Below are 22,433 nucleotides of genomic sequence, written 5' to 3' on the forward strand. Positions count from 1 at the left end.
AAGCAGGCAACCCCTGGCTTGGCCTGCAGGACCTGGTGGTACGCCTCTGCGAGCAAAAGGGCCGAAATTTAAACACCCTCACTTATTCCGCCTGTGGAAATACCTTCTTCGTCAAGTACAACACGGTCACAATCGAGGATTTGCACGCACAAGTGTTCTTCCGTCTGGAGGTTGGGCAAAGACCCAGCCCCAGCGTCCGGATTCCGGATTCCGGAAGTCTACCACGCCTTCGAAGGAGAGGAAGAGGCTTCACATATATCATCATGGGGCACGTCAATATTGATGTCGAGCGGACAGCCTCCAATCAAGAAATCCGTGACTCCCTCTGCGATTTGAGCAATATTTGATCATTGTCTGGTACCTTTCGGAGCTCTATCCGTCGTGACAACAGACATAATATCCTCCAATACGAACGCCCTATGAAAGTTGAGCAATATCTAATCATTATCTGGTGCCTCTCGGCGCCAAATTTACCGAGAACACAGGCAAAATTTCAACATAGACACGATTTATTCCGGTACAGCTTCCCTCCGGTTGTGTTTTCTTCCCCACGATATTTGAAGATTTCTTGAGACAGTGTTTCTTTCCAGGTCTTGTTAGGGGCAACGATGTTGAACTAATATATCGATAGTGCCTAGAACAGTACAACAGTGTGACGCGGAAAGGTTTGGAGTTCCGGATTGAACCGCCCATTTGTTGTTATGCCGACATAAACGCAAGCAATTCCCGATGTTCCCTATTGAGGAGTATTGTCGGCTCTGCGTGGTCGCTTTTGCAAAACCCGGAGTTCTTCTGGAGTTTTCCCTTCGGTTTGAGTGACTTGTGTGGTTGCGGCCCATCCAAAAGAAAATCATCTGCTAGTCAGTCAGGATTGATTGGAGAAGGGCTTCCTTCTCCAACCTGGGAAGAGTCGCCCCTGTCTGAATCTGGGGCGAGTCACTCATGTTTGATTTTGGAAGTACTCGACTGGGTCAGGTATGTGATCGAATTCATTCATCAAGATTTTCGTGTGCCCGGCTCATTTCCATTTTTCTTAATCTTATTTCTCATATTATATCTAGTCTAGACCTCTGTCGGAGCAATCGCATAAAGGCTAATGCTGAATCTCTATCTGGCAGCTGCTACGCTTCACACTTTCGACACGGCAACTACCTCTCATTGAATAGGTGACCCCGGAGCTTGAGCATAAACATCCACGAAGGAATGAGGTTCTCCATGAAGCCATCGAATGACAGCCCTAGGGTGGAACCAGCTCTAGGGTTACACCCCAGTCCCAATGATAACAGTTCACTGTCTGAATAAGGGTCCAATTTGCCTCCGCTCGCTCTGTCTTCTAGTTCTCCTTCCACATAGACGGAACACTATACAGAAAAGGTCAGCTGATAGTCAGTTTACAGGTACTATTTTTACTCACGAAACCTCAATCACAGCACATCTCCCACCCTGAACAACATCCGTCGCCTCTTTGATAGCAGGATCAAGCTCACTTTGCGTGGTCACTGTCGCACCCCACGCTTTACCGGCCGCAGCAGCGATTCCAGGGTAATCAGGAGAAGGATCAAACGAGATATTGAGATCTGCAATAAATCAGTCACTGTGTGCAAGGTGTTTGGTTCAAATCTGGCTGACCTCGTCTGTTTGACTTCGACGATAATCCGTCCTTGTGCACCAGAAGTGCAGACACCTTTGGTGCGTTCCATCCGCCATTGTTGAGCACAATGAGGAGGAAGGGGATATCATAACGTCTGGCGATCCAATAAACACTTTCCATTTGCGAGAAAAGGTAAACTCCGTCACCGACGCTGGGAGTTCATTAGATATAGTGCAAATCTTTCACGACTGTGAACACTTACATTGCACATATGAATGAACCGGGCTTGCCTAGCTTGACGCCTAGTGCTGCACCACCTCCCCATCCCAGACCACCTGCGCCGCTGGCAATCAGACTTCCGGGCTGGAATTTAGTTAGTATCAAATCAGTAGCTAGCTTGGCATTAATACATACCTTGGTCAAGCTCAAATGGTGAATGAGATGTCCTGCATTGGTTACAGCCTCCAAAACATAAATAGTGTCTTCGGGGAGAGAATCTCGCAATCTTGATGCCAGGTATGGCACACTGACTACACCATCTTCCAACGGTGATTCAAGTGCTTTTAAGCTTTCCCTCCAGGTCTTGTAATTCTTTGACCGCTCCTCAAATTCCACGGTATACGTAGCCCGATTAATGTCCTGTTTATCCAGGAAAGCATTGATTTGCTCAAGTGCAATTCCACAGCCAACCTTGAGCTTACGAGTCGCGTTGATTGAAAAGACTGAAACATAACTATCAGCAAGAAAATAGAAGATTATCAGCCCCGCGGTCGGTGTGTGAACTTACGTGGCATCTGTTGCTTCAGCGGATCGACATCTAGATGGAATACTTTCGTGCCTGCAGCGCCTGTTAGAACGGCATTGAAACACTGCTTTCTGGGGTATTCTTACCGCTCCGAGGCTTTCCGGCAGTAGGGATCCAAGGGACATCACAATCGAGAATAAGAATAACATCGGCTTCAAGAACTTCCGGATGAGTAGTGACGGTAACGCCGCGATATGCTTCATGGTCACTTCGCAGCGAAACGTCAGAGCCGACCATCTCCACGACGGTGATTGGAAGTTTGTCACAAAGCTCAGCCAAGAGGGCTGGTGCTTTGCGATTCCGACCAAGATAGCCTGTGATGACAAGCGGTCGCCTTGCGCTCATGAGCGACTTGGCAATTAATTCCACATCTATTGTTGTCAGTGAAGTGAAGTTATAGCCTGGATAAGTATCACCCTACCTTGCTCTGGCAATGCACTTGGAGCAATTGAACTGAGAATTTCTCCGTCTACGTATTCCTTTCCCACACGCTGCATAGATCTGGTTAGTAGCTATTTTAGTATATTTTGAAGACTGCGAATACTTACTTCCTCAAGTACCTCTCTCGCGGCCATTAGATATGCCGGGCCTTTAGGGTCAGATGTAGCAAATTGCAATGCTCGCGAGACCATCTGCTTGATATTGCGTCCGGTTTTTATTTCACCTGTGTATCTGCAGTATTGTCGGACAATTGCTGCTTGATCGGGTACGTCTTGCAGCCAATGGATGAACCTGTAGTAGTGTCAGTAGGCTCAATGTAAATATCTTGTCTTGGGCTTGCTAACTCTGTTCTCGAACCCAACATTTCGCCATTCTGGGTAAAAGGACTCAAGCCAGCGAAGCACAGGACAGGAACTCTGCTGACGGAGGCGTTATGTATGGACTGTCCCATAGCGAGAGTTCCGCAGTCCACATGCACAATTACACATTGCTAGTGAGAAGTTAGCGAAAATCAATCGATATGATGGACGCAGTCACGTACTGGAACTCCTGTAGCTTGAGCATACCCCAGTGCAGCTGATAGTGCCACTAGCTCAGAAGGACAGGTAATGATGTTCGGAAAATTGGTTTTGTTTTCTGTCATAATTCAGCCCTGGTGTTATTGGATAATATCTCCTGTACTCACCTTGCTTGGCCTTGATCATCGCTTCCAACATGGCCGGATGATCGCTCCCCCTATCGGACCGGTCAAAACACATCAAATTGGTGATTATTACAGCTACTCACAGGTTGACGAAGCAGTGAGTGATCCCGGCCTCGGCTGTAAGAATGGTTAGCTTTTCTAATGGGTTTCCTGAAGCTTGGATCACATACACAGCGCCTCGAAGAAATTCTCAGCAGCAGACGTAAGGCTGCCATCTTTGACAATTTCATCTTCATCGTCACTCTCTACCTTCTTTCGTTTCTGGGGTACTGTATTCGACTTCATTGTGTCTTGCAATGTTGGAATTGATAGGGAGGACAAGTTTAAATGTCAACCCCTTGGGTCAGGGCTAGCTCTATATACCCCGCATAGTACAGATCAAGTTCCGCTATTTATGGGCCTTTGAAATTGTTTCCGCATTGACGTTAAGTACCCGAGGATCGGCATCTTCACCGGCATTTTGGTGTCTCGGTCATTTGGCCTATTAATATTGCAAGGACACTCCATAAAGTCCTGGAATAAGTTTTATAAAATCCCAAGCTTCTCATGCTCATCGCTTCATAAGTCAAAATTCAGATATCACCAATAACGCCCTTGAGTATCTCAGGAACAATAACACCTGCATCTCCCTGGAAGAACCAGTCCCCGTAATGAAGCTCACCCGGTGTATCCTTAAGGTCCATATTACACACTGCAACTCGGGCGCCCTGCGAACGAGCTTCGTGGACATACCCCGCAGCTGGCCAGACCCGCGCGCTGGTGCCAATGACCAAGCACAGGTCAATTGGACCCGCCGCGATCCACTTATCCACAGCTTTGAGTGTTTTCTCCGGTAGGGGTTCTCCAAACCATACGACTCCTGGTCGGAGCAAGCCATCTTTGCATTGAGGGCATTGAGGTAATTCCTCTTTAGGCACTGTGGCAATCGGATTGCTGGGATCAGATATGTCGACCTCGTTGGTTGTGCCTTCCAGAGCTTCTGCAATCGCTTTCGATGCTTCCTCGCCAGTCTTATCGGTCGCAGAAGGGTTAAGGCCTGAACTCTTTTTTGGGATCTCGAGGGCGGGAACGATAGGGTCGGTGTAGTCATCTTCGCTATAGGTGCAGTAGAAGTTGGTGCATTTCACATTGAACAGAGTGCCGTGAAGAAGATGCAGCTGCTTCGCGGGATGGTTCGCTCGCTGGGAGAGGCCTAGAAAACGCGATGGATTTATTAGTCAAAAAAACAAAAAATAAAATAAAACCAAGTCCCACATTCATACCGTCAACATTCTGGCTCAATGTGATAAAGTCTTCATTCCTTCTTGATAGCTCCGCTAAGGCGTAGTGTGCTTTATTGGGGTCAGCCTGCAAGGCCATGTGTCGCCGATAGCTGTAGAACTGCCAGACGAGACCGGGAGACTCTTCGAAAGCTTCTGGGGTCGCAAGGGAGGTTGCATCGTGGGCACGCCAGAGTCCACCTGCCCCACGGAAGGTGGGTAGGCCTGACGATGCTGAGATTCCAGCTCCAAGAAGAGCAACGATGCGTTTGCAGCCTTTTAAATATTCAGTAAATGATTGAAGGTCAGCAGCCGGCACAATGCTCTTGGATGAAGCCATGGCCTTTTCACAGTAAGAGATTTGAAGGGAGAGAGGCTTCTTGAAAGGGGCTGAAATGGAGATGCGGGGAATTTATACCCCATCAACGCCTGATCTATAAGGCGCCAGAACAGTTCTTTATTCAAACTACCATTGGGGTGTTTGTTGACTTATGATAATTCCTTTTTCTTTATCTTCTAAAGAAAAGGAATATAACAGTTCAGCAGGAGCTATCTTCCGTTGGTTTTTGGTATTCTATAGTTCGAATATATTATCCTAGGCAGATCTACGAATCCAATACAAAATAGTTTACTAAAAGTGGCCTTCGACATAGCTTCAATCTCCGTAGCAAACCTAGTGTTATAGGAAGGGATGGGGGCAAAGCAAAGCAAGATAGACAGCCCATTGCCAATTGCCACTACTCTATAGAAGGTGGAAGCTTTGCCTAGTGAAAGGAAGTAGGACATTCTAAATCAGAAGCCTCCAAAGATAGCTGGGTGGACCTCAAGCTGTATTACTAGGAATACAGTAGCAGTAGCAAACACCGTGCTACGAGGCATATAGCATCCGAGCAGTGACAATTCAACCAGGGCAATTGCCCGTCATCCAGACCCAACCACAACTTCCCATGGCCGTGAGGGCACCACATGCCTGTGCAGTGGTATTTACAGCCACAATGCCTAGCCCCCCTGATCCTGACTTTGCCCAGCAGCGAACCTACTAGCAATTGCGAAAGTTCCTATGGCATTTTGGACTCCAGCAGCAATAGACGCTCTCTTCGGTAGGAGGTTAGAAAAACCGTAAAGGGAAAGTTCTTGCTGAGAGGTTATAAATACCTTTGAAGACAACAGCATGAGTAAATCCGAGACCGAATTGGACTGGAGTTGTTACCAGCCCCGAGGTAGCGCCAGCTACCACATGGATAACTATAGCAGGATTCTGGAGGACTCAGTTGCCTGCCTATCGCATTCGAATAATCAGTCACGAGGTGTGGATATACGAGAATAAGAATATGCACCTGGATCGTATAGTTTACGAAGGTGGAAAACATGACCCAGTGCAGCTATTGTCTATTTTAGATTAACGCACGGTTGTATTAAACAGGGCGTTGGTTTGGGGACATGTATATATATGCTCAACGTACACTAGTAATTCAGATTCAAGATTATGTGGCCTAATGTCACGATTTTAAGGGCGTAGTAATTCATGGTCCATAACAAAGGCGCATAGAATGCCACACATCCTGCTATAAGATTTGATTAAGAAGGCTTAGCTAGAGAGTCACGTCATTATGTCACTCGTTGGACCACCCATGAAGGACATTGACTAGCCACACTAAGTAACGGCGAATACCTATCTAGGTTCACCAAGCCTATGGATATCAGGAAACTTCTCATATTGCGACTACATTTGCGGCGTTGCTCTCTTGGAACCCTGCTTAGTTGTTTTCGTCATTTTTGTTATGTTTCTCGACTTGGATCTTGAGCGGGTTTGTAGATCGCTATAATTGAACGGGCCCGCACTATATGTTTTATCCTTTAGGCGACAGAGGCCAGTTTGTTTTATTTCATCTTTATTTTACTTCCTGTCTTTATTTGAATTGTTTGACTTTGGTATCTCAAGCTAAGAGCCTAATTGTTATTTTTGGGGGCCAAGCTTAACCTTGACAAACGCACCCTGGCGTGTAAGATTGGCACATTTAGGCGATATACCATCCAACGCCACCTTTACTTTCACTCTCTATCAGTTCAAATATGGCACCTCAAACCCTAGGCGATGAGTCCGATGGAAAGAAACTTGAGTTCGTCAGGAAGAATCGACTTCAAGATGACGACTTGAAAGACCTCAATTTATCTCCAAACCCCCGCCCCAGACCACTCACTCCACCATTCCCGGAGGATAAAGATCTCAAACCTCAACCACCGTCAACTAGTCGTGGATGGCGATTATCCCTTTCAAGGCGACGCAACCAACAGCTCACCTTCGACCAAACCCAGTCTCCTCTATTCGAATGTCTACCCGCCGAAGTCCGCCTTCTCATCTGGGAACATTATCTCTGTAGTCAAATGCTGCATGTTCTTCGACCAACCCAGCGCAAATGGAAACGATCCGATAAGCAAATCGTCGGGATTTTATGCAGCGAACCTCGCAATTTCTGTTCATGCAGTCATCATTGCTGGGGGCCGCTTGCTCGTCGGCCTGTCGGTAACTGCATTACACCGATGGACTACGGGTCTTATTACCACGAGAACTCCGAATGGAGATTTGACACGAGAAGAGTTGATTTCGTGCCACTTTTACAAACTTGCCGAAGAGTGTGAGTACTCCCATCTATGTTCATATATAACCAACTAACCTGGCAGATACTCCGAGGCTATTGATATGATCTTTCAAAAGAACATTTTCCTCTTTAACCAGACAGATACAATTATCGATTTTGCGAATACACTTCTACCACAGCGAATGAGCATGATCCGCACGTTACAGCTCAGCTTTCCGGATCCCGGTGGCCTAAGTTGGAATATATGTTGCCAGGTTCTTGCTACGAAGTTGCCTGGACTAAAGAACTTGACCATCCATTTGTATCCTCACGTCACGAACCGTCTAGATGATTGGCTTATACCGCTGCATCAGATTCAACAGCCCACTGTCTTTGACGTCTTACTCATCAAGCCATGGTATCTGGATCCACAATGGGAAAAGTCAACTGGGCTTGTGGATGCGCCTTTTCAATTTGCCATTGCTGATGTTGAGAGACGTGGTTTTTTGAAAGTTGTGGAGTATTGAGGGTTGATAGACATGATTCATTAAAATAGACTGGCTATCCATCGAGTTGGCTACGCTGGGGTTGTACTCCATTCGGAGAACAAATGTTTTGTATTCGGGCAAGTCTTCCTACATCTATAGGCCTAAGGTTACTTTGGCTATACGATTAGACATTAGCCCAACCCCGATTTGGGAGCGGCGCGTATTAATAATATCACGTCACATATACTCGTACATAATAGAGCATTCTGTTTCCTTCACCTTTCTTTCTCTTTTTATCTTCACCAGTGCCATCAAGTCTCAATATGAAACGTTGGGGAGTCTACCATATGTTCGAATATAGGCGGGGATTCAGGCCCGTTAGAAGGTACGCCAAATTCGAAGGACGTTCAGACATTCGTATACTTCGACTCAAATATGGCAACCTCATTTTCCATATCCAAGTCTTTGTGGATATTATGGTAAAAGAATATATTCTCCGAGAAATTGTTCAACGGGAACAAGCTCTAGAGAATAAGGCCCGGCTATCAGAGAAAATCACCATTGATAAGTATGAAAAGGAGCTTAGCGGTCTTTTACAAGAATATAGTAAGGCCGAGTGGGCGTTTTACCTCGCCGAATCAATACTTCCTCTCGGGCCGGTGAAACGGTCCTATGATATTTTACAACAAAATCCAACTTGGTATCTTCGGCAAGAACTGGTTGAAGACTGTGCGAGAAGAGGTGGCTGCTGCGGTCGAAGCTGCGGGTGTTGTAGAACTCGCCGGTCAGCAACTCAACGAACTAAGGGGATTGGACATTGTACGCCTTCGTGTGAATGTTGCTCAAATAGACGAGGCTTCGAGTATACCACGCACCAGAGGCAAGAAATGGTCCTTGATCTTAAGAATCATTTTTACCAGAATAACCCGGCATATGTTATCAAGATGGCGGAGGCTTATTTTCTAAAGCCTCAGGGCGGGATATTGCAGCGAGGGAAGGGGATATTTGGAATGGTTTGAATATCAGAGAGGTGTTGCGGCTTGCCTATAGCTTGAATATGTCAGGCATACCTAAATGTAGGTACAGTCTACTACTATGTGGTGCCTATTGCTACTAGAATCCATATGTACCTTGTATGGTCTCGTGGAATGCATATTTCTCAGAATAATAACTGTTTGAACCTCGCATATGGAGCGGTGTCAAAGGCGTTCTTCAAATGGGCAGGCATCTAGGATTTAGCCTCTACTCTTGGGATTTGACAGGAAAGAAAATCATACATATTCTGGAATCAACTTGGCCTCCAAACATTTCACTATCCTCTTCTCCCCCGAGCAACACTTTCTTACGTACATTATCATACCCCCAACTTTGACGTTTGTTTCAAGTAATCCAATTCCCGGGGTCCATTCATACATTGGCCACTGGATCTCCGTTCCTGAAACTCCATCCAGATTGACTCGAACCCATCGCTGGCTTGTAGCCGTACCCACAATAGTCAATTGCACCGTCAACATCCATTAACCCGGGTGGAGGTAGCTGTGTGGCCTGTGTATGATGGTCAGAGATGGTTATACTGCGTTTCTGGTATACGAAGGGACATGCTCACTGTTCCGGAGGTACCCTGATGCGATAGAGGCACAGTTTTATATTCGACTTGCTGCAATTCTCTGTCCAGAGCCGGGCGTCCGCGTCCGTTTCCCGCTGATTTTGGAATAACAGCTGATCTTTGCTGGAAGGTCTCGCTATTCGGATTGATGTGTGTGTGGACCTGGAATTCAGGTGCACCAGTTTCACCACGACATCTGGCAGCCTTCATAGGGCGGGTTGATAACTCTCCCTCGTTGCCTTGTCTTTTCTTTGTCTGATCGTGGGGCGGTTGCATATCGTTTCGTTGAGATCGCATGTTGCCTTGCACTCCAGCCCCTCCAGCCAAGGCTCCACTGAATAAAGCTCTCGGCTCACCAACCGACGGTAGATGAGCGGTAAAGTAAGCCCTGCCAGTCACCGGAGCTGTCGTAATACCGGGATCGAGTGAAGGTCGCATGGAAGGACCAAGAATACGGGCCTCCAAGTCCTGTTTGGTCCAGTTTCTGCTCAGGGTGTCTTCAATTCGTAGTATTTCATCCGGGACAAATAGTGTCCCGTCCTGAAAGGCATCCATCAACCTCATCTTGGCCGTAGCTTTGTATTTTGTCGGCGGTAATCCAAAATGGAGAAGCTGGGCTTCGTACCAGTGGGCTGGATTGTCGGGTCTGTTCCTTTTGGCTCCCAATGGTGTACTGAAGATTTCCTCCAACTCGGAATATGCCGCGCGCGAGTGAACATGACCGGAAGAGGAAGTGACGTAGAGCGTGTCTGCGTAGTAAGACCACTGGCCGTGATAGACAGAAGCCATGGTGTGTGTGATAACGAAGTGGAGGATAGTAGTTGAATCGGAGGTGAAATGAAGATGGAATCCTTAAGGACCCTTTTAGCAATCATGACTACATAGATAATCACATGTCTATCTGAAGATATCAGATCGACTCCGTATACACTTGCCGTTTTAGCAACTACCTAGTGCGGCATCTACGTTTCGGATTTCCTCTGCTACTTGACTCTCCCCTTCCGTTTTGATGGCCAGGCCTTGCCACCCTTTGCGATATAAAACTGAGTTCTGACACTATGTGAGGGTATAGACTGGATCTACACGATGCCTTTATATTCCACGTCATATGCATATAGAACGTTATAAAAATGGTCATTTGATCACAACCCCTTCTCCCCAATCTCACAAGCTGGCACTTCAAGGGCCCACTCAGATCTCAAGACCTCTTCTGCTGTAATTCTCGCCTCCATATCGGGATGTAACATCGCGTAAACTAAATTTCGGTAATGCTTGAGTTCCGAGATATTAGATATTTTTCTTATGCCCAGCCTCACTAGAAGAAGATGATAAATATAACTTACTTCTTCAAGAGCCTGTATGAGACCGAAGCCATCTTCCTTCAGACGACAGCGGAGGTAAACAGCATAAGACTCATTCTCAGGATTAACTCTCTGGGCGCTGGGCCAGGGGAGTTCTCCCGATCGAAGTAGCACGCAGATTATGCCGCATGCCCACATATCTCCCGCTCTAAAATCACAGCCATCTTGTTGTGCATAGCTTTGAGGGCGAGAGCCCTGAGCAGGAAACCTCTCAGGAGGAAGATAAGGCACACTGGCGTCTGTAACCGTTCTCCGAATGCACAGAATCGGCTTATCTTCGGAATCCGGAGGTGTGTCAGGGGTTGGTTCTGAAGAGGATGTGAGATTACCACTATCTGACAGCGTGGCTAGTTCTCGAATTGCATCTTCGTCTTGACCAAAACCACCCACTTTCACTGAGCCTCGGGAAGTTAAGAATATATGGTCTGGTCTTAGGTCGCCATGGGCAATGTTGTTCTCATGTAAAAACGCCACTCCTCGCAGGATTTGAATAGCTAAACAGTCCAACTCCTCGGTGGACGGTTTGTCCTTTGGTTTCCATGATCGCCAAAGAAAAGAGAGTAGGTCACCACCAGCATAGTACGGCATGACAAGACAGAGATTCCTTTGCTTATTGTAGAGAATGTCGACGAGTGGGACAATGTTGGGGTGAAATAGGGAGATAGTTCGACTTGGAAGATTGTCCGGAGAGACGGGGCTATGGGTGTGGCGAAACACTTTGATTGCATAGAGTTCTTTAACTGCATCGGTGGAGTTTCGTCTCAATATCCCCAGTATATGGATTGGCGGGGACTTTGCTGGCGATGTTGGATGAGAAAGCGGTACTTTCTTCTTGTACAATTCAACAGTATTGGTGTCATCGTAATGGAGGATTCGGTTGAATTTGCCATAGTCCTCTGCAAACGATGGGTGCGATTCTTCCTCTGCTTTCCTGTTGGCTGTAATCTTTTGCATCTGATCCGACTTGTCGGAATTCATAACCGTCTCTGGGTGAGAAGGGCCCTCACATTCAGGTATCGACTGTCCCAACACAGGTAAGACATGGGTTAGCTCATCAAGAATGTGAGGACTCGCATAGTCCCTTATCTCTCTGTCGCTATCCCTTAGCACGTGGTGGGTATGAGATGGCGGGGAGCGTGGTGGTATTTCGACATGCGCGAAGCGATGTGGATGAGTATCTTGAGACTTCTCCTTTTGCATTCTCGGTTTCTGTGAATTCTTGTGTTTCCCGTGGAAACTATAGTATACAAAGCTCGATAGAATGTATCTAGAAAGTCGATAAAAGCTCCAAAGAGCTGTAGTAAAGGTATGACATAACCATGAATCATCTAGTCTCAGAGTAGAAAACACAGTGAGCTGCGTTGAATAGCGACTTATTGTGCCAACATAATGTTCCCGGGTATCCAAGATCTACCTAAGATGCCATTGATCAATCTCGGAGAGCTTATTGGACCCCATTGAATCTATAACATGATGACTCTGAGCAGCTGAAGTGTAAGAAAATTTACTGGGCCAGACCCCGAGCTATAGAGCACTCTGCTTGATTTAGTGGCTATGATTCTCTCATTTGAATTGTCGATATAATAATAGATAGCTTTTCTTCCATATCTTGACTGTCTACACATGTGTACAAGTGCATTAAGATCAAGTTGCACATAGTCCACCTGCTTTGAGTTGAAGCCATCAACAGCAATTTCTTTTTATCCTGATAGATGTATTTATTTACGTATACGTGAAAGTTACATCCTCATTTTATGCTAACAACATACATGTAGATACGTAGGTTATAATCCTCCAAATGTGTTAAATCGTCATTGTTTACATTTAAGCGCCCCACGTCCCACGGAACTTTAAGCGCGTTAAGGATTCCTAACTCCCGACTTCACTCCATCCCATCTACTTGCTTCTCCTTATAGATCATACACCATGAATCCATCTTCTCCTCCACGCTCTCCACAGAGATCCCCCACTCCGAATACACAAAGCACACTCAGCCATCGTCCGAGCCCGCGCCAAGCCCAGAGCTCAGGCACACCATCCAACAGCTCAGCCAACGCCCCGATCCCAGATGACGACCATGGCGCCGATCTACCGATGAATATGTCTGCATCGGTCATGTTGACCAATTTACCCCAGGATGCGCACCGGGCACTCGCCGACGTGGAGAGTATTGATTCGGGGAAAGGTAAACACCCCTCCTTTTCCGAGCTGTTGGATGAGACGACTGCGATGTCAATAAATGATAGAATTTAACTGACGGTTATCAAGTTACTGTTCGGTTTCAGCCTCTCCCGTCAGCGCCAATTCTAAAAAACCGAGTGTTCAAGGTTAGCGCTTCGCAGAAATTCGAAACGGTTGTCAAGTTTCTACGCAAGAAGCTGGACTGCAAAGAGACCGATTCGGTCTTTTGTTATGTTAATAGTGTCTTTGCGCCCGGGCTAGATGAAGGCATGGGCGGACTATGGAGGGTGAGTTTCCCATTCTACCTGCATATCCGAAAACTTGAATGCTAACTTTGTAATAGTGTTTCAAGACGGACGATCAATTGATTGTCGCTTATTCAATGACGCCAGCATTCGGCTGAAAAGGCTATGAACAATCAGCGCGAAGTGCTGAATGATGATATGTACAAATGATGATGATGATGATGATGATGATGATGTTTAATACAGAACATGCAAGAAATGGCCGTGAAAGAAAGATGGCAACCAGACGCATCATGTTTCCCGGAATACCTCGTCCACCGTTTTCTGGAACCCGTCGAGCTCATCCTTCGCAATGGGATACGTGTATTCCTCCGATGGGAACGCCCGACTCTTAACCTCATCGCGATAGAGCGAAATACCACGGGCAGCCTCATCCCAAACATCCGCGTACTGCTTAACAAATTTCGGCACGAACCGACCAGGCTGGAAATTCCCAGTCATGTCAACTTGCACCAAAACCTGTCCGGAGCAGCCATTCCCAGCGCCAATACCGATAGTCGGAATCCGCAGCTTCTGGGTTATGATCGATGCAACCTCCGACGGCATTGCCTCAAGTACAAGCATAAACGCGCCAGCCTCTTGCATCGCGAGTGCATCGCGCAGCAGCCTCATCGCGCTGACAGCTGTTTTACCCTGCACACGGAAGCCGCCGAGGGCATTCTGACGCTGCGGCGTAAGACCGACATGGCCAACCACCGGAACGCCGGCTTGTGTGATGCGCCTGATTGTGGGCGCGAGTTCCTCACCACCTTCGAGCTTGACGCTGTGTACGCGGCCTTCCTTAATCAGGCGCAGAGCTGACTCGATAGCTTGCTCTGCGCACACTTCATATGACCCCATCGGTAAATCTCCAACCTGGAATTGGAGTATGGTTGTTAGTCGCGTTGTACTCGCCAGTCAATGAGTCCCAGCAACTCACAATGAAAGCGGCCTTCGTTGCACGCGCTACGCTCCGACAATGGAGGATCATCTCTTCCATAATGACCTCCGTCGTGTTTTCCAGTCCAAGAGCTACCATCCCTAGACTATCCCCAACCAAGACCATATCCATCCCTGACGCATCGGCCACATGAGCACTGGGAAAGTCATGCGCCGTGAGCATCGTGATTGGCTCCCCTTTTTTGTGCAGGTTCTGTAGCGTCTGGATAGTAACCTTCTTCCGCGCCTTTCCGTTTCCCGGTGTTGGCGCGGAGTAGGAACTATATCGTATCTGGGAGAGGGAGTGTGGTATCGGTACGTGGGAGGACAGGACAGGACAGCATCCGGCACGAAGGGTGTGTGTGGCTTGCGTTCGGGTAGCAGGTATCACTCTCGTTCTTAGCAGCGACGAAGAAGCGAGTGCTGTGCGCCGCAGCGCAGAGCCTGGCGCGGCCATTGGGTGGTGTGGTTTTTCAAAACAGAGTGGCGTGATGCACGATACCACAATACCAGACTTTCTGCGTCCAGTGAGTATATATCTCAATATGTCCCGGTATGCAATGCTATATGCAGTAGTTGTATCTCGTCCAAGCTGTAGAAGTGGCGATAACAAAGGAATGGCGATAACAAAGGACTGGCGATGACCTCAGCGGCGAACTGAAGCTCGTCAGGTGTGCGAGTGGTAAAGATGAAAAAGTCGTGAGATCTTATATCGAGGGATATGTCCGGATCTACGGCTTTCTGTAAATATCCTTCTGTCCGGACTAACGTGCTGGGTTATGCGGCGTAGATGGGAGCATCAAAAATTCCTCAAGTTGAAGATCTTCTTTTACTGCCGCTGATTATGGGGCCGAGTACCGAGAGGTTTTGCGGGGCTGCCAGGTGCTTGGACATAGGAACGATGCATTCGCTCAGATCTGGTGCTACTGGATTTATGTGAACACGATGGCTGTCTTTTTCAATAAACGAATGTTCAATATAAAGCTTTTATTATGTTGAGATCAACTTTGGAAGCTCGAGGATGTGTTTTACTTCATTTTCACCGCCTGGCACTAATGTCACCGCCTGCAGTTTACGTCTCGCCGAGGTGATTACCGCATTGGGCTAAGTGAGGGGGCCTTGTACTTCTACTTCAATGGGTTGATGTTTCTTTCTTCAAAAATTCATTTGATAAACAATTTCAATTAGCACGATACAAACTGCATACAGATCATCGAGTCGAATAAATGCTTATTCAGGTAAGTAATGTCACGAGAAAGGAAAAGTCTCAACTCGGCCGCCTGCGCTGGGTAAACCACAGCCATCGGGAAACAAGACACCACCAGTGAAAAGACACAAGGAAAAGCTGATGAAGATAGAAAACATGGCCCCGTAGGACCAAAAAGGGGGATAATGATGTGTTAGAATGAAGTGCAATGCAAGGTTAGGAACCCTTTAGTTCATGCTAAATCGTTCATTATACCTTCGGTATATCGCAACCGGCCACTATTGAAGACCGTAAAGCACAAGCTGATTGCATGTGAAGCAAGCAGCGTCGACGATGAGATTTTCTTGGAGTAACACGAGAAATGCAAGTATCCAAAATTGCCGTCGGTGGTTGATGGAGGTCGGTTCACGAAATCGAAGGTGATGGGATGCTGGTTTAAATTCGGATATTCAATACAATTGAAAGAAGGGAAGATGCTGTAAAGGAGTGGACGACCTCCATCGAGGTCAAGGCAAGCAGACCAGACCGTCGGAGAGGGACTGGTTACTGGTGCTGCTGATGCTGATGCATAAAAAAGAAATGAAAAAAGAAAACGCCACCATGCATATGTCGATGCCGAGGGTATGGTTATGCGAGAGTTTTGGGGGTGCAAATCGGGCATGACGGAAATAAAAATTGCAACGTGGCAGGAGAAGGATAACTTGAAAACAAAAGCTGGACCTGCAGTAGGATGCAAAGGTATTGCATGCAAGAGGCCGAGGGTCAAAGGAAATCATGGAATGCTGTAAGCAACAGCAAATCTATTCATCATATTCATAGTCGCCCTTGAGGGGGCGCTGAATCTCGGCGAGCAACGCATCGAGCTCAGCCCAGTTCGTTGAGTTCGCGGCAAATCGGCGATGTTTGCGAGTAAGAGTGTGCTAATGGATGGGTCAGTATTCATAGGAATCTAAGCAACGGGGGGCATTGGATCATACCTCTTCGAAATCGTCAAACTTGTCCCTGCAGTTCTCGCAGTAGCCGGGCTTGGGATCTCTGCGACGTTCGGGTTTCTTTTGTTCATCTTTGTCCTCCCTTGGTCGCTTTGAGCCAGCCACCTCAGATTGCTTTGCTTCATCCTCATTGTGGGGAATGTTGGCCTTTCCAGGAGGATTAATGTTGTTCTTCATCGGAACTGTCGCAAACCCATCTCCACGGCGTTGAGGAGCAGCCATCGATCCCACTGCAAATCCACATGTGCCCTTCTCGAGAACCTTTCGCTTGAGCCCATGAACCTCCTTGCTAAGCCCGGCTTTCGCGCCAGGTGCTGCAGCAGTAGATGAGATCATCTGTGAGCGAATTGCGGATGTCATATTAGACGGCTGAACACCTGAGGCGGCTGGCTCGTGACCAGCATAAAAAGGGCCGGTGCGCGGGAAGTGGGGAGGGATGAAGCTTTCAGAGCTCTTTCGTTCATGAGTTTCATCAACTGATGGCTTTTGGATTTCGTTTTGAATTGGAGGTGAGACGCGCTCCTCTTGTTGCGCCAATGGCTGGGAATGCGCGATCTCTGTGGCTACGGATTCGGGAGCTTGAACTGGCTGAGCGGTTTTTGTCTTAGCAGTTCCGTCAGCTCTGAGAGAGGCGGCCTTTTTCTCTTTGTGGAGTTGACGCAATCGGTGTCGGTCATACTCCTTTCTGCTCGGTGGCTCATCTATGAAAGGACACTTTCCGAGGGGAGCACTTCGGAACTGTGGCCAGGATCCATCCTGGCGTCTAGCGACTCGGGAGTATTCTCGAACCATCACTGGTTTGGTCTTCTCGTTCATGTCATGGATGTAGACAAATGGTCCCTTGAAAATGATCATTTCCATTGAGGTCAGGGGATCGCGATCTGAGGGTCCGTTGAGAAGTTCCTGGCGAAGAACACGCGAAAGGTCATTTTCGCCCCGTCCGTTGGCGGCGGTACCACCAGCGGCCTTGTTCCGAGCAGCTTGTTCATATTGGGCACCTATGTCACTGTCATTGATGGTAGTGATCATACGCTGGAGCTTTTCCAACGCCCAGATTTTCATGCCCATCTGTCGAGCCCTTTGCAGGATGTCCATAGTGACTTGGTCGCGACGCGTCTCGGTTTTCAATGATGCATGCAGGTGAGTCTCGCCATTTCTCTCCAGAAGAGAAGGGTTGACGGTTTGGACGTTGCTATCGCCATTGCTGGCGTCTGTAGTTGACTCCGGTTCTGTTGGGGTGGCTGATTCTGGGGGGATAGCACGCGAAGTGACAACGTGCGTCACTACACGCGAGAAAAACTTCTCCTCACGCTGTATCACAGTGTGTTAGAGAAAATGCCAATGGAACGTGTTCAATCACCGAAGAAAGGAAACGCGAGGTGCAACTAAGACCAGCTGGATGTTCTGTGGGGCAATGACTTACAGCTCCGAGAGCAATGACCTGACGATTGAACCGCCGTCTAACATCCTCGGGGATGCTATCGAAGTAAAACACAAACTGTGGGAACGCCTTCCTATAGTGCCGCTGCCATTGTCGAATGGAGTCCATAGTATCTGCCGGAGCCTTCTCAAGTCTAACATGCTTCACTGGCGGTTGACGTTCCTTCTCCCTGGCTGCGACAAGCTTCTTCTCAAATGCACTAGGGTTGCCGTTGTTCGATCGCCGCGCGAAGAGTTTCGAGTCCGTGTTCGTGGTCTGGCAGGTGGTAGAGCGAGGTTCGTATTCCATATTTTCCATCGCTTGTCTCTTCGGCGGTGGTTGTCCGTACGGGATCTCCACTCGAGTAGGGCGAGCTCGTTTAAGCACTAGCTCTGCCCTGCGTGGAGAATTTGTTGCATTCGGGACGTTTGCGAGTGGACGGCGAGTAGCCATGGTCAGGGAGGTTCGTGGCGAGGGAGGTACGAAGACAGTGGCCATTTGAAAACAAGTTCCCAGGGCCGAGAACGCGTGCAGATGTTGTAGAGTGACAGATAGTCAAATATCAAAGAGGGGTACTCGGTGAAGAGCACGCGTACTAACACGTCTTTTCAGGGTTAGAAGGAGATCAGAGAATTGACATTGTATCCCAAGAAACAATAGCAAGTAGCCAAAGGAGAGAAGAAAAGATCAAAGTGCTCGAAGGTGGGATGGGAAGAGAAAGTCGAGGTGGAAGACCTAAAGGAAAGAAAGAAGAGCAAAGCAAGTCGTGTGGTGTGGAGCTCAGTTTGTTTTGGGCGGAGGCCTGACAACCAACGGCAGAGCGCGAAGCATGAACATCAACATTGCATTCTTTGACCGCGACTATATTATTTTTTTTCTTTTCTTTATTACTTCATTCTCGATCTCATTCTCTGCGGCTATTTTGTCCAATGCTTCTCTTCTTAAACTAAAAACAATAGATCTCCAACCACCCCGAGACCAGCCTTCCAAACAGCCCCCAAACAAACAGACCAGCCACCACAAAGTACCTAATGAGGCAAGGATAATTCAGACATGTATCTTATGGTTTGGAAGGAACAAAATAAAAGAAATTAAAGGGGCTCAAATATGATCTTTTGAACCCTTATGCTAGTGTATTGTACATGGGAATTGGAGGAATCTGATGGCTACCATATACATCACATCTAACTACGCAATGCCTCAATATCCTCAACCTAGTACAAGTTAGTGACGAACAAATACGGGCAATACTACAGTCTTGAACTTACCTCCTTGACAGCCTCGGGGGTTAACACAATCGGGTGTTCCTCTCCGATGCAAACACTATCCTCGATACGAATTCCGATCCCACGGAAGTGCGCGGGCCATCGCTCATCGTTAGGAACGTAAATACCCCTAACATGCATTAGTTTGTTTCAGATCTGCGGGGAAAGAGGCTGGCGACATACGGTTCAATTGTTATACATTGACCTGCTTTCAGGTCATAGCCTCTGGAATACCCAGGGCAGTCATGAACATCGAGGCCGACATAATGGCCGAGATGGTGTGGGAAGAGAACGTTCAGTGCCTAGTCGGAGTCAGCATGCCCCACGTAAAAGGAGTTTTGATACATACATTGCCGGAAAGATCAAAGCCAAGTGACTTAAGCTCGTCTTTCAATCCAGTCTCGGCGATGCCATGGAGTTTGTCCAAAGAAAGATTGGAGGTCTCGCGGCACAAAGCCAGACAACGCCGGTGTACGTTGAGCACAGCATTGTACAGATCCCGCTGGGGATCAGAGAACTTGCCATTGACAGGCCATGTTCTAGTAATATCGGAAATATAGCTTCCCCATTCCTGCAGTTTGGTCAGCATCCTAGAACCGTAAATGCTAAGTTCAGAGAAATGAACTTACACCACCACCATCAACGAGAACCAAATCACCATCCCTGAAATAAAGTGTAAGCAGAGTCTCACAATAGTTTAGAAAGGGCAAACGAACTTCAATACATCGTCATTTCGAGTGTAATGAATGGCCAAGGCGTTCTAGGTCCGTCAGTATTGAATTCAGCTCAAAGAAGTTGGGAAATATACCTGGCCACCCGCGACAACGGGGACAAATGCGTTGGTATCACAGCCATTCACCTTGAACTGATACTCCAGGAAAGAATAGAGATCTTTCTCCCGGGTGAAGTCCTGTCGCATAGCTTCGGTGAAAGCTCTCCCTGAAGCTTGTCCCAGGCGGCGCATCTGTACAACCTCATTCTCACTCTTGAACACTCTCATTTCATTGAGCAGATGCTTCAAGGGCTTGACCCTGCGGTTATCGATGACCTTCTTCAGCTTTTCCGACGCGACTGTCGGTCCATACAGATACCGATTCAAAGATGATCTTGAACCATCAAATGTGGGGATGTCCGAGTAAACCTCCGTCGCTCCCTGAACGATACTCGGCAAGATATCTCCAATGCGTTCGATGTTTCCTGTCTGTTCTCGGCGTCAGCTCGATAATTCGTCAGATCCTTCCGCCGATATCTCGCACCTCATCCGCATTGAAGACATCCAGAGCAGCCCGGGTGCCGGAGCGCGCCCCGTCCCAGAGTTCTGCCCTAGGGTCCTTTTCCCGCACATATAAATGGAAGATATGGTTGTCGCCAGAGCCGTCGTTCCCGATGATTGCCAGCGCATTCGGTTCGTTGAATCCTATCCGGCGCGCAAACGTTTAGCACGCATCCTCCCCAGCATCACCAGTCCGCCAAGCAAACTTACCGGTTAGGTAAAAGAAATTTGAATCCTGGCGGTACTCATTGAAGATGCCTTGCGCACGGTACTTGACCTCCGAGGCGGCCAGCACTGCAATTGCGCCTTTAGGTAGCTTGTTGGCGAGTTTCGATCGACGTTGCGCATATTCAAGGGCAGTGATTCCTGGCGTAACTGGACAAAGGACGATCAGGTAAATAAACAACAAATCAAAAACACAAATAATGACCCACGTTCGCCCGGGCTAAGAATATGAGGGTGTGTCTCATGCAATGGCTGGCCGAATTTGAGTTCCGCGGCGGCCACGGAGGTAGCGTAACTGCGAATGAGAGGGTTGCATCTAGGCAATTGGCGCAATGAATTACTCAAAGGCCTCGAACGCAGATGGATAGCGCATTGGCGAACAATAGACCTGCATGCCGCCATACTTCAAGGTCCCAAAAAAATAAGTGATAAGAGTTAAACTGTTGGAGTTGTTATCGCCAGATTCACCCGTGTGCAGTCGGCGGTGTGGGCCAATCACCTCGGGTGCGTTTCGCATCGAAGACCGGGTCTTTTTCCACTCCCCCTGTCATTTGATGCTTGCTTCGATGGATATGTGCATGTGTCATCGAATATACCCTTTAGCCTTGCGGGGGAATCTTACCCGGATGGACCTGCCAAAAAGAGCGTTAGGAGACTTGCCCTAGCTCGTCATATCACCTATCTTGACTCACCTATCTTGACTCACAACCTACATATGTATCTATATAAATGCTTAGTTCGTCGTCGCTTACTTCTTGCTTGGCTTAACTTCCAGACGCATTCTACAGACTGCCATATACATTATGGGACGAACCTTGACCTACCCCAAGAAGGTTTCCAACACCGCCAACCGGTACAAGCATCGAGGTACAAATAACTATAGAAATACGAAATACACCGAAGTTAACCAACACTATATTCCTAGCCACATATGATCTAGGTGCAATCCATTCAATCATCAATGACTCCCAAGTTCTCCATGTATCCTTCAACCCAGGACCGGAAGACCCATTCCCGGCAATCCTACCGATGATAGGACAAATGGGATCATTTGAGTTTCCCTCCGCAAGCATCGATGAGCCATTAGAGTGCTACCTTCACGGCTACGTCAGCTCACGAATTATGAACCTGGCCCGCAGCTGCAGCGATGGCGAGGGACTCCCCATCTGCGTGGCAACAAGCAAAATAGACGGGCTGATCCTGTCACTCACGCCGAACTCGCACAGCTATAATTACCGCTCTGCCATCCTGCACGGCTACGCAAACCTCGTCACAGACGAGGACGAAAAGCTATGGGCTATGAAACTGATCACGAATTCTGTCCTCGAGGACCGCTGGGATCACTCGCGTGTGCCGCCGGACCGTGCTGAGATGCAGTCGACTGTCATCCTAAGGGTAAAGATCGTGGATGGCAGCGGCAAGATTCGTGACGGTGGTGTGTCGGATGAGCGTAAGGACTCGGGTAACGAGCAGGTTACCAGCACTGTCTGGACTGGTGTTGTTCCGGTCTGGGAAACGTTTGGAACCCCGATTCCAAGCGGTGCTAGTAAGGTCGCTGAAGTGCCTGAGTATATTAATTCGTATATCGCTAGCAAGAATAGCCAGAACAAGGCTCTGGCGGAGGGTGCAGTGAAGGTTCCGCTGCCGGCTGCGGAGCAGCACTGAACACTAGACAAAGGCTAGGATGGTTCAATTCTTGATACGAGTCTATGTTTACTAGTCTTCCACCGTAGCCTCTCGATGCCTTCATAGATCTGCTTTGTCTGGCTCCAGTATGAACATTAGAAATTAGGTCCTAAGAATACTCAATAACG

At 47.9% G+C, this 22,433-nt stretch overlaps 10 protein-coding genes across 10 annotated transcripts; 3 read left to right on the forward strand and 7 right to left on the reverse strand.

The window, feature by feature from the left end:
• Positions 1–1,333: 1,333 nt before the first annotated feature.
• N7517_001512 (uncharacterized protein) lies at positions 1,334–3,825 on the reverse strand (the record flags this gene model as incomplete). Its single annotated transcript, XM_056719242.1, has 14 exons — positions 1,334–1,361; positions 1,415–1,577; positions 1,630–1,802; positions 1,854–1,954; positions 2,006–2,313; positions 2,379–2,429; positions 2,483–2,767; positions 2,818–2,887; positions 2,945–3,128; positions 3,182–3,327; positions 3,379–3,473; positions 3,523–3,572; positions 3,624–3,657; positions 3,711–3,825. 14 exons carry the CDS (start codon positions 3,823–3,825, stop codon positions 1,334–1,336), a joined length of 1,803 nt encoding a protein of 600 aa, XP_056583377.1.
• A 287-nt stretch (positions 3,826–4,112) lies between these two features.
• Positions 4,113–5,139, reverse strand: N7517_001513 (SIR2 family NAD-dependent protein deacylase; the record flags this gene model as incomplete). Its single annotated transcript, XM_056719243.1, has 2 exons — positions 4,113–4,732; positions 4,803–5,139. The coding sequence occupies 2 exons, from the start codon at positions 5,137–5,139 to the stop codon at positions 4,113–4,115; spliced, it is 957 nt and encodes a 318-aa protein (XP_056583378.1).
• A 1,733-nt stretch (positions 5,140–6,872) lies between these two features.
• Positions 6,873–7,905, forward strand: N7517_001514 (uncharacterized protein; the record flags this gene model as incomplete). The annotated part of the gene is made up of 2 exons (XM_056719244.1): positions 6,873–7,435; positions 7,482–7,905. 2 exons carry the CDS (start codon positions 6,873–6,875, stop codon positions 7,903–7,905), a joined length of 987 nt encoding a protein of 328 aa, XP_056583379.1.
• Positions 7,906–9,424: 1,519 nt separating this feature from the next.
• Positions 9,425–10,261, reverse strand: N7517_001515 (uncharacterized protein; the record flags this gene model as incomplete). Its single annotated transcript, XM_056719245.1, has 1 exon — positions 9,425–10,261. One exon carries the CDS (start codon positions 10,259–10,261, stop codon positions 9,425–9,427), a length of 837 nt encoding a protein of 278 aa, XP_056583380.1.
• A 353-nt stretch (positions 10,262–10,614) lies between these two features.
• N7517_001516 (kinase-like domain-containing protein) lies at positions 10,615–12,033 on the reverse strand (the record flags this gene model as incomplete). Its single annotated transcript, XM_056719246.1, has 2 exons — positions 10,615–10,743; positions 10,816–12,033. 2 exons carry the CDS (start codon positions 12,031–12,033, stop codon positions 10,615–10,617), a joined length of 1,347 nt encoding a protein of 448 aa, XP_056583381.1.
• A 726-nt stretch (positions 12,034–12,759) lies between these two features.
• N7517_001517 (ubiquitin-like protein ATG12) lies at positions 12,760–13,417 on the forward strand (the record flags this gene model as incomplete). The annotated part of the gene is made up of 3 exons (XM_056719247.1): positions 12,760–13,018; positions 13,102–13,301; positions 13,358–13,417. 3 exons carry the CDS (start codon positions 12,760–12,762, stop codon positions 13,415–13,417), a joined length of 519 nt encoding a protein of 172 aa, XP_056583382.1.
• Positions 13,418–13,550: 133 nt separating this feature from the next.
• N7517_001518 (3-methyl-2-oxobutanoate hydroxymethyltransferase ECM31) lies at positions 13,551–14,694 on the reverse strand (the record flags this gene model as incomplete). The annotated part of the gene is made up of 2 exons (XM_056719248.1): positions 13,551–14,174; positions 14,239–14,694. The coding sequence occupies 2 exons, from the start codon at positions 14,692–14,694 to the stop codon at positions 13,551–13,553; spliced, it is 1,080 nt and encodes a 359-aa protein (XP_056583383.1).
• Positions 14,695–16,244: 1,550 nt separating this feature from the next.
• N7517_001519 (protein serine/threonine kinase activating protein nimO) lies at positions 16,245–18,354 on the reverse strand (the record flags this gene model as incomplete). The annotated part of the gene is made up of 3 exons (XM_056719249.1): positions 16,245–16,364; positions 16,422–17,747; positions 17,860–18,354. 3 exons carry the CDS (start codon positions 18,352–18,354, stop codon positions 16,245–16,247), a joined length of 1,941 nt encoding a protein of 646 aa, XP_056583384.1.
• A 686-nt stretch (positions 18,355–19,040) lies between these two features.
• On the reverse strand, positions 19,041–21,021 carry N7517_001520 (aminopeptidase P family protein; the record flags this gene model as incomplete). Its single annotated transcript, XM_056719250.1, has 10 exons — positions 19,041–19,070; positions 19,125–19,251; positions 19,305–19,423; positions 19,471–19,692; positions 19,751–19,784; positions 19,838–19,881; positions 19,930–20,322; positions 20,378–20,538; positions 20,605–20,769; positions 20,829–21,021. 10 exons carry the CDS (start codon positions 21,019–21,021, stop codon positions 19,041–19,043), a joined length of 1,488 nt encoding a protein of 495 aa, XP_056583385.1.
• Positions 21,022–21,422: 401 nt separating this feature from the next.
• Positions 21,423–22,284, forward strand: N7517_001521 (pyridoxamine 5'-phosphate oxidase family protein; the record flags this gene model as incomplete). The annotated part of the gene is made up of 2 exons (XM_056719251.1): positions 21,423–21,486; positions 21,545–22,284. 2 exons carry the CDS (start codon positions 21,423–21,425, stop codon positions 22,282–22,284), a joined length of 804 nt encoding a protein of 267 aa, XP_056583386.1.
• Between the last annotated feature and the right edge of the window lie 149 nt (positions 22,285–22,433).

The sequence above is a fragment of the Penicillium concentricum genome, assembly GCF_028827145.1.
Source record: "Penicillium concentricum strain IBT 3081 chromosome Unknown utg000001l_segment0_segment0, whole genome shotgun sequence".
Lineage (NCBI taxonomy): Eukaryota > Fungi > Ascomycota > Eurotiomycetes > Eurotiales > Aspergillaceae > Penicillium > Penicillium concentricum.